Source organism: Rattus rattus, chromosome 4 (assembly GCF_011064425.1).
Source record: "Rattus rattus isolate New Zealand chromosome 4, Rrattus_CSIRO_v1, whole genome shotgun sequence".
Taxonomy (NCBI): domain Eukaryota; kingdom Metazoa; phylum Chordata; class Mammalia; order Rodentia; family Muridae; genus Rattus; species Rattus rattus.
This window is the reverse complement of record NC_046157.1, coordinates 148,712,181-148,722,630: the sequence shown is the minus strand read 5'-3', so window position 1 is coordinate 148,722,630 and position 10,450 is coordinate 148,712,181. Positions and strand designations below refer to the sequence as shown.

The 10,450-nt window shown below is 51.8% G+C and overlaps 1 protein-coding gene across 2 annotated transcripts; it reads right to left on the bottom strand.

Annotated features, from left to right (window-relative positions):
* Window positions 1-2,226: 2,226 nt before the first annotated feature.
* On the bottom strand, window positions 2,227-9,817 carry Des (desmin). Of its 2 annotated transcripts, XM_032901403.1 has the most exons (9): window positions 9,162-9,811; window positions 7,994-8,054; window positions 7,800-7,895; window positions 7,391-7,552; window positions 7,106-7,231; window positions 6,441-6,661; window positions 4,587-4,630; window positions 3,121-3,203; window positions 2,227-2,950 (listed from the first exon to the last, which is right to left on the bottom strand). In XM_032901403.1, exons 1-9 carry the CDS (start codon window positions 9,734-9,736, stop codon window positions 2,909-2,911), a joined length of 1,410 nt encoding a protein of 469 aa, XP_032757294.1. In that variant the 5' UTR covers window positions 9,737-9,811; the 3' UTR covers window positions 2,227-2,908. The 2 variants fall into 2 exon arrangements, with proteins under 2 accessions (XP_032757294.1, XP_032757293.1); XM_032901402.1 differs by lacking the exon at window positions 2,227-2,950 and having other exon boundaries at window positions 2,994-3,203; window positions 9,162-9,817.
* Window positions 9,818-10,450: the final 633 nt, after the last annotated feature.

Below are 10,450 nucleotides of genomic sequence, written 5' to 3'. Positions count from 1 at the left end.
GCCTGAGGAGGGGCAGGTGTAGTCACAGGTGACAGGTGAATGAAGGCTTTCCTTCTGAGCATTCCCTAATGGAGGGGCCTCCAGAGAGCTGCCACAAACGGTGGACTGGGATGAGGCTGGGAAGGGGATTCCCTGATTGAATCTGGGACCCCTAGCTCCCCTAACCCCAAGGACAGTCTGACCTGTTATTTTAGGACAGTGAGGCTAACTCCCTTCCCCTGACTTATGAGTCCCTCTGCCCTGTGTATAGAAGATGAGTATACATAACTCACTCAGGGTGAAGGAGAAACAGCAGGACTCTAGAAACTTCTTACAGACTCCTGCCATGGTAGCCTTATCCACCAAAGCCACGCCCTCAGCCCAGGGGTTCCCCAGAGCAGTCAGCACATATATTTGTGTTTCAAAGATAGGCTAGACCTTGCTAATGCTTCCCGTTCTAGTCCTGCATAAAGACACTGACCGTCATTCGAGTCCACGTTCTGCGAGAGTTTGTCTATAGTGCTGACTCTGTTAGAGCATATGGAAGATGGAAATGACAGGGGTCATTTTCCTATCTGTCACAGGGGGCAGGGGTGGGGGCTTGGGTGGATCCTCTTAATGGACCTGCTTCAAAAAAGTGGGGGCTGGTAAAAACAGAGAGCATCCAACAGGAGGGGGAAAACATCACTGCCCAAAAGGACTTCGAATGGTTTTGGAAAGCTATTGTAGAATGACCAACAGAGACTTAAAGCCTCATTAGTTCATTCGCCTGCACCTGTATGAATTCATCATCATTTTGATTTTTATATTCATCCACACCCCTTCAGTCACTTAGATAGGGGGTGGGGAGCAACATGGAGCCTCAAGTCCAAAGGCTTAGCGTGTTCCTTAAATCTTTCTCTGACCTGAAACATATCTTAGGAAGAAGTGGGAAGAGAAATACATTTCATGTGCCACCCCAGACCTTTAGGCTGCTCAATTGTTTCCAAACTCTCTGTCGATTACGTCTCCCCCATAGACTGAAATGCCTCCTTAAGGGTACTCCAGCATCCCATACATATGTGAAGCCTGTTTTATTCCATTAACGTCTTAGGCAGTTCCTTTCTATTAACCAAACTTTCTAAGTCAGCAGTTCTCAATCCGTGGGCGTCAAATATCAGATATTGACATTATGATTCATAACAGTAGCAAAATTACAGTTATGAAGTAGCAGCAAGAATAAGTTTATGGTGGTGGCAGGGGTGGGGTGGTCTCCACAATGTGAGGAACTGTATTAAAGGGTCGCAGCGTTAGGAAGATTTAGAACCATTGATCTACGTTATCATGGTCTCATAATACATATACATGTTTTATTCAACTGATTTCTCTTTTCTTTAGTAATTCCTATACTCCCCTCTCAAAGCCTGTGTGCTTTTTACACAGTCCTCATTAGGAAGCAGAGGCTGGCTTCGGACCTGAAGTCTTCAGGGCCCAACCTCTCGAGTGCCTGTGTTAGGATTACAAGCAGCACACCCGCCCTGGCTCCCTTTGGTGTTTTATTTGAGACTGAATTCCATTGGAACTGCATATGGATGAAGGGTGGCTTGACATTCACTTAAGAGTCTTGGAGCGGGGGTTGGGGATTTAGCTCAGTGGTAGAGCGCTTGCCTAGCAAGTGCAAGGCTCTGGGTTTGGTCCCCAGCTCCGGAAACCTGGAAGCTTTCTTTATCCAAGTAAAAAGTTTGTCTTTGCACTTTCGTGAACAATGTTAATTTTGTCTGGATTGGCTTCTGTGCATGAAAGAAAGGGTTAAAAGGTATTCAGACTGAAACACAAGGATCAAGAGTTTAAAGCTGAATGGTTGGATACAGAGGGGATTTGGGACCAGCCTGGGTTACATGAAGACATTTCATCAAAAAAAAAAAAAAAAAAAAGGAAATGGAAAGTGACTGGTATCTTGGGGGGATGGGCTGAGGGAACTTCCTTCACAGCCAGTCTGTAGAGGAGAACTGTGCCCATCCCTGCCTTCACTCAATGCCCCGATGACATTAAGGGGATAGGAAACCTAAGGGGATAGACTGGACAGGAGGCTCTGTGGCTTTTTAACAGGAGCCCCTTCTCCAACACCCCATGCTCCCCAGACTGCAGCGCCCAGAGACTCACCCCTCAATCTAGCTGAGCAAGAGGGTGACATGGTCTATCCCAGGGTAATGGAGTCATGACAGGGTCCAGGGCCCCCCAAGATACAGTCAGGACAGTGGGGCCATGAAGGTTTGTGCTTATCTCTTTATTGTTTCTGTCCAGGGCCCCTGCGGTGGGAGGGGCAGGCAGGGGAGGTGGCATCCTCCCACCAACCTGAGCCCACTCTCTGCCTCTCTCTTCTTTCCTCTCCAACTTCTCACCCATCCTCTCTCCTTCTGTATCTCCTGCTCCCACATCCAGCACCTTCCAGTTCTCTCTTACAGCCCCTGCTTTCCAAGCCTATCCTGGGTTGGGATGGGAAAGAGAGGGGCCACGAGGACATTTTTCAGGCCCCCCTTTCTCCATCTCAGCTCGCTGAGGCTTCATTCTGTCTCTGACCCAGGCTGGGGGTCGAATGTGGGGATATCCACATAGCTCTGTCCTGACTCTGCAGGTCCCAGCGCCCTCTCTGGTACCCTCTTCTAAGCCAGAGGTCACAAAGATGGCAGGGAAAAGGGTCAGGCCTTGAGCTAGGTTCTCTCTTAAGAGCCAGGCTTGACAGTTGCCAATAGCCAGGGCTCATGGGAGGGTCTGCAGAGGTGGCTGAGGGGTTTCCTGAGGCTGGGCAGCATGAAGACCACAAAGAGGTGATTGTGAGGAGGGTTCAGAGGCTGTGAGAGGAGAAAAGCGACTGGGTGTGACATCCAAGAGTGGAAGAGGCTGGCTTCAGGAGGCAGTGAGGACGGGGCCAGGACACCGAATTCCTGGCTTACAGCACTTCGTGTTGTTGCTGTGTGGCCTCGCTGACGACCTGAGCAGGAGGAGAAGGCCAATCTATCCACTGCTGGCTAAGAAGAGCCTCACCCCCAATTACTCCACCCCAAGGCAGCAAGGCCCACTCACCCCCATCCAGGGTTGGGAGCCACCCAGCTGTCAGACACTCCCATTACTCCTAAGGACGAGGAGTCCAACACCACTCACCTCTCCATCCCGGGTCTCAATGGTCTTGATCATCACTGTCTTTTTGGTGTGGACTTCGGAACCCCTTTGCTCGGGGCTGGTTTCTGCAATAGACCCACCACATGCTCAGCCTGACCAGGTTCATACCTAAGCTGCACAGTGACTGGAGATCCACCCCAGGCTGCATTGCTCCAAGTAGTAGCTGATTCTCCCCTTCCTCATGACAACCGTCTGACCTCATCCTCGAACCCGGCACCGGACAGATGATTCTATAGAGCCAGGGGCTAGTCTTGCTAGAGGAATGACTTCAAGAGCCAAAAGATTGTGCTGTGGGCTGGTACAGGACAGCAAGGGACCCAAGGCCCAGGATCGGATTCATGTTTCCTATCCCACCTTGCTCTCTCTCCACCTCTGGATTTTCAGAAGAGTCCTGAGTGATATGTCCGTGGACTGTCCTCTAAGACAACCCCAAAGCCTGGGCCTATAGATCTGCTGGAGAAACTTAGAGGCTCCAGAATGAGTTGTTTAATGTCTGAATGAAGCAGGAGCTAATCACTGATGCACGGGCCCTACTGTGCCTCAGTCTCCTCTCTGGGACACAGCAGCCATGACACTTCCCATAGTGTGGCTCTGAGCTGCTGATGTGCAGCAAAAGTGATTTTATATGCAGAACACATACTTGGTATCTGAATAAACAAATAAGTGAAAAAAGAAAAAGAAATCTGAGTTTCATAGTGGGGGTCACATTTAGTTCCGTGGTGTCAGGAGTTTGGCGTTCATGAGTCCCTTAGCAAGCAACTAGCCTGTAATGAACGTTTGACTCGATGGAGCACAGCGTGTATTTTTCCTGATGGAAATGAACATCGAAGATATAAAAGGTTTGATCTAGGAAAGGAGAAGCTGCCAAGATCTCCGACTCGCTTTCCTAATGTATCATTAGTGAATGCTTTCCTGCTCTCTGGGGTTGGGAAGCCACTTGATCTGCATATTACTAATGTCAAGATGGCAGAGTGCCCTCAAAGCTCGTTCGCATCATTGTTTTGGCTTCGCTAAAATTTGGCTTCTTTTTTTTTTTTTTTTTAAATGTGCATCCAACATCTTGCTCCCACAAATAGGGCACTCAACAAACAGCCAGAGAATGTGCACCAAGTGCGCTCTGGCAGCGTTCCAGACAGTTCATGAGCAAGGGGTACCTCCCTGTGCAGACAGGGAACACCCCTGCAGCTTCCAGAGTTTGGGATTCGGGATATATCTGATTCTTGAGAACCAATAATCCAGAAGGCTGGGGGGATGTAGTCAGCACAATAGAACACAAACAGCACCAGCGTCATCGCCACCCCACCACCACCTCCATGCTTGATCTACAGTCCTCTTTTCCTTTCACGCCCGCCCGGCCTGCACCAGGGCCCCATCCCTCTCTCCTAATAGGCTGGGGCTACCCTAACTGAATCCTTGCAGCCGACCTCCACCGCCCGGCACACACTCACCTCGGAAGTTGAGAGCAGAGAAGGTCTGGATCGGAAGGTTGATCCTGAAGAGGGAGAGACCATGTCCCCAGAGGGTTAAGAACACTCAAATCTCCCCCCTGAAATCCTCCTTGTCACTCTTTTAGCTGGTTCTCCCCCAAAATTCCCAGCCCCACTGAGCCTTTACTCTTACCTCTCACAATGCACAGATCAAGAACCAACTCTAGCTGTCCCAGAAACTGTCCCTTCTAGAAAGTTCACCCATTCTAATCCTGACCTCAGGCACAACTAACCCCACTGCACCCTCCAAGCTCCCAGATCTTCCTCGTTCCTGGCAATAGGGGAGACATGAACAGTAGCTGCGAAATTCACTTTGTGCCCACCTCCCAGGCAGGCCACATCTGGGAATGGGCCATTCAGGCCTAGTATAGAAGAGGGGATCTGACCTTAAAAGGTCATTCATGTTGTGTTAGGTGTACGTTCTACAAAATGCAGGGGTTGGGAACGGAGTGTAGTTGGTAGACAGTTTGTTCTGCACACATGAAGCTGTGGTTCAGTCCCCAGCACCACTTGAACCAGGCATGGTGGCATAGCCTGTTCAGGTCCCATCATTTAGGAAATGGGGACAACAGGACGGGTGTTCAAGGTCATCCTTGAGCTACATAGCACGTGCGGGGCCAACCTGAGCTACAGTAGATCCTTCTCAAAAGAAACTAATAAAAACCATGAATTCTCCTTATAAGTCTATACTTAGACCTGCTGCCATGCCTTTTATGAGTATTGATGGGTACCATTTGATGGCATAATTGATCTGTCTTAATTTGACATTAAACTTACATACAACAGAAATGTTAGAGTACATCTAGTGAGTTTTGAGAAGTATATTCCATGTAACTGCCAGTACAATCCAGATTCATAATAGTTCTGTCTCCCAGAAGATTCCTGTGTGTGTGAGTATGTGTATGTGTGTATGTGTGTGTGTGAGTGTATGAGTGTGTGTGTGTGGGTGCGCGAATGTGTATGTATATGTATGTATGTGTGTGGGTATGTATATGTGTGTGTGTGTGTGGTGTGGGGGGGGGAAGAGTGTGTGTGGTGTGTGTGTGTGTGTGTGTGGGGTGTATGTGTGTGTCTGATGTGTGTCTCTGTGCGCGTGTGTGTGAATTGTTGTGTGCTTGGGTGTGTTGTGTATGTATGTGTATGTGTGTATTTACATGTGTGTATGTGTGGGTATATGTATATGTATATGTGTGTGTGTGTGTGTGTGTGTCTCCATAGCCCTGGCTGTCCTGGAACTCACTCTGTACACCAGGCTGGCCTTGAACTTAAAAGATTCACCTGCCTCTACCTCCCGAGTGCTGGGATTAAAGGTGTTTGCTACCACTGCCGGGTCACACTCCTGTTGGTCCTCGTATATGGAGTTTGGGTGGATTGCTTGAGCACGTCATCTGTGCCTTCTCCTTTGAGCGTAAGTGACTGTGTGTGTTTGTGTGTGTATTCACCTCAGCCTCCTCTCTAAACCATGTACAAGGCTTCCTGCTTCTCCGCTCTCTGGCTCTAGCCCCGCCCCCTCCATCCTCATCATTTTCCACTCTGCTTTCATGGCTCCCCTGACTGGCAGTAATATTTTATTACCGATTGCCAAATATGATTTTATGCCGTGGGTTCTTAATTCTAAAGGTGGATAAGGGAATACTTACACTTCTCTTTTTTAAAATAAAAAGCTGTTAATTACATCGTGCTTTACCCAGGTGGCCCTCGTTCATTTTCTGCAACGGGCAGAACGGTGGCCTCTTGTATAAAACTGTTTCCGGGTCTTGTTGAGATCTGGGGTGGTTTGGGCTCCCCGCACCAACCCTATACCTAAGCTCTCACCTGCTCTCCTCGCCCTCCAGCAGCTTCCGGTAGGTGGCAATCTCCACATCCAAGGCCATCTTCACGTTGAGCAGATCCTGGTACTCCCGCAGATGGCGGGCCATCTCATCCTTTAGGTGTCGGATCTCCTCCTCCAGGCGCGCGATGTTGTCCTGATAGCCACTGGCCTCGCTGGCGAAGCGATCCTCCAGCTCCCTCATCTGCCTCATCAAGGAGTCATTCTGCAAGGGATGAGGGAGTCCGAGTCAAGGGTAGGCTCAGAGCATGTCTAGGAGGGAGGGCCTTAGAGAACCCGGATGGAAATGAGACCCAGTGTTGGAGGTTGGAGGCACCTCCACGTGGTCATGGTCAGGTAGAAGAACCCTCAAAGGCTTTGCTCTTAGCTGTGGGACCCTGAGCTCTAGTAAATTCTTACATGGGCATTCAGAATAAATCACCTAAAAAGGAGCATCCACCCAACCTTACAAGGAGATGCCCCCAGGACTCATCTGATTCCTTAGAGAATACCCAACTAGGAATCCACTCATCTGGTTTTACCTCTGTGCATTGAGGAACTGGAGGACCCCAGAGGGTCTGTAATGAGTTCAAAGTGTCACAGGGTGAGGGTTTGAGCTAAGCTGCAGGCAGAAAGAAGCTGAGGTTATGGGGGAGGGGGAGGGACTCACGGTGCCCTTGAGGGCATCAATCTCGCAGGTGTAGGACTGGATCTGGTGTCGGTATTCCATCATCTCCTGCTTGGCTTGGCGCAGCGCATCGTTGTTCTTATTGGCTGCCTGAGTCAAGTCTGAAACCTGAGGGCAGATAAAGGGTCTCTGAGACAGAGGGGAGCAAGAGGCAGTGTAGGCAAGGGAGTATGGAGACACCAGGTTCACCCTACTCCAGGGCTGCAAGTACAGGAAGCATTTCACATGGAGATAGAGGAGCCAGAGTTCCACGGCTAGATCACCCACCTTGGACTTGTACCATTCTTCAGCCTCAGAGATGTTCTTAGCCGCAATGGTTTCATACTGAGCGCGGATGTCCCTGAGGGCGGCTGTGAGGTCTGGCTTGGACATGTCCATCTCTACCTGGACCTGCTGTTCCTGAAGCTGGGCCTGGAGCTCACGGATCTCCTGCAGGGCACAGCCGGGCTTCAGTCCCCTTCTGGACCCTCCCAAAGCACCTTCACACACACACACACACACACACACACACACTCACTCACTCACACACACACACACACACAGACGGACACACACACACACAGACGGACACACACACACACACACACACACACACCCGCGCGCGCCCCACTTCAGAGTTAGTTTCCCCACCTCCCGGCTTCTAGATGCTTTCACCATCACCCAAGGGCCCTGGTACCTCTTCGTGCACTTTCTTAAGGAATGCAATCTCCTCGTTGAGTGACTCAATTCTGCGCTCTAGGTCAATTCGAGCCAGAGTGGCTGCATCCACATCCTGGATGGAGGAAATGACAATGTCAGGGTCAGGAACAGCTTAAGTGGGGACCAGAGAGACAGAGGAGAGATGACCGCTAGGGACCAAAGAAGGCTCACCGCTCGGAAGGCAGCCAAGTTGTTCTCTGCTTCTTCTCTCAGTTGGATTTCCTCCTGTAGCCTAGCCAGGACAAACAGACAGACAGACAGACAGACAGTGAGGGACAGAGCCAGCTGTAGAAAGCTAGTGGCTGGGGACCTATCAGGGAGCCAGCTCAGGACACAGGGACAAGTCTTGGTGGTTGGGTAGGAACAAGAGGCCCAGAAAAAAAAAAAGTAACAGAGGCCCCGCCCACGGGGGGGAGGAGCAGGAAGTGGCTCAGTCTCAGCCCTGGAGCCACACCCTTGAAGTCTCGTGTCCAAGATTGACTGACCTCCCCCGGGGTTAGGAACTCTGTTTTATTTTATCCACCTCTGTGTTCCCAGGCCTAGCCTGACCCATGTAGGAGCTAAATAAATGTTTGTGACTTCGGTGGCAAGAAGGTGACTCTGCTCAGTTGGGTAAACAGAAACAAGACCGTCGTCACTACGGAATCTTTTCCGTCTTTTAAAACAAATCTTGCCAGTAGGCCCGGTTGGCCTTGTACTTTCTCTGTATCCCAGACTTGCCTAGAACTCATGGCAATTCTCCTGTATCATCCTCCCAAGTGCTGGAATTATGGGGGTGTGCCCCCATGTCCGGATTACTCAGCCTTTTTCACTAGATCATGGTGGACTGGGCCATAGCCCTTATTCACTGTCCCCTTTACTCAAGCCTGTCCATTCACCTAGTACAGTAACACTGCCTCAGCTAGGCCTAGGGGTCAAGGGGTCAAGCTCCCCATCCCAACCTTCCCTCGGGCCTCATCACAGCTAAGCTGAAAGCTACTGCCTGGCTTCCCTCCTGCTCTTCCCAGCCCATCCATCCTTCCAGGAGGGCCCCTCCCCCCATCAGCCTCTGACCCTTTGCTTAGCTATAGTCATGACCACACTGTCACTCCAGCAACTTAGTATCCTTTCAAAGGCAGCTGCTCACTGTGCACTAGGCAAGATCCCCCATTTCTTCTCTCTGTCTACCTCCCTACTCCAGTGTTACATAGAAGGAGCAACGGAAAGATCCGGAGTCCATCTCCTCTTAACTAATGACCTTTTCCAAACATGGGCTGAGGAGGTTCTCAGGCTCCGGGAGGGGGAGTCCGGAGGGGGATGGAGATGAGGGGGAAAAATCTGGGAGGCGCTGGGCTCTCACTTGGCCTTGAGCCTCTGCAGGTCGTCTATCAGGTTGTCACGCTCCACGTCGACGCGGGCGCGCTGGTTGGTGAGGACCTCCACTTGGCGCCGCAGCTCTCGCATCTCCTCCTCGTAGAGCTCGGCGACCCGAGTTGGCTCTCGGCCCTTGAGCCGGTTGACCTCGGCGGCGAGCGCGGCGTTCTGCTGTTCCAAGAAGCGCACCTTCTCGATGTAGTTGGCGAAGCGGTCATTGAGCTCTTGCAGCTCCACCTTCTCGTTGGTGCGCGTGGCCAGGAACTCCTGGTTCACCGCGTCGGCCAGCGAGAAGTCCAGCAGCTCTCCCGCGCCATAGGATGGTGCTCGGGTGGTCCCCAGCCGGCTAGCCCGCAGCGACCCCAAGCCTCCGGCCCCGCCCGACGTGCGCGACACCTGGTACACGCGGGATGTCACTGAGCTCGAGGAGCCCTTGGAACCGAAGCCTGCTCGTGGGAACACCGGAGAGCTCAGCGGGGAACCGAGCGAGAAGCCCGGGGCGCCGCCGAAGGTGCGGCGGTAGGAGGACACGCGCTGGCTGGACGAGTAGGCCTGGCTCATGGTGGCGGCGTGGACGAGGCTGAGCGGACGCAAAGAGGAGACAGCAGGCGGGCAGCCGGCTGGAGAGTGGATATGAAGAGGGGAGACGGAGCCCCTTAGCTGTCGGCACTATTTGTAGCCCTCCTGACATCACCCCTCGCCGCCCCTCCCCTGACAGCTGCAGGATCCCTCTGTCCTGCCAGGAAAAGGGCGGCCGCAGGCGAGGGGGCGGGGAGGCCAGCTCCCCCGCAAGAGGCCTGCGCCCCTGGACAGCCCCAAGAGGACAGAAGACAGGCAGGCCTGCTGGGTTTCACAGGGCAGGGAGCTGACAGGAGACCCTTGGCCGGCCCCTTTTTCCATTTGGATGCCTGTCTTATCCTGGGGAAAGCAGGCTAGAGAATTTCATTTGTTTGAGGCTGCCTATTTTCACCGAGGAGAGATTTTAGGTTATTGGACCGAACAAAGACCCCCGATAAATAAAGTTGCAAATAAAATTGCCTAGAAAATGCTGAAGTTCCCAAGGACTGTGGGCAAAGCCCAGACAGGAGTCTACTAGCCCATCAAAGGAGTCTCTAGGTGGGCCTGTAGGATAGGCCCATGGTAGTCAGAGAGAGTAACCCTGACCAGTGCCTGATGGCTTATGCATACCACTGACACCTGGGTTTTAACCCTGAGCCTCAGTTTCCCTCGGGAGGAGTGCAGGCCTTCTGCATCCCTCAAGTTTATAGCCAGCAA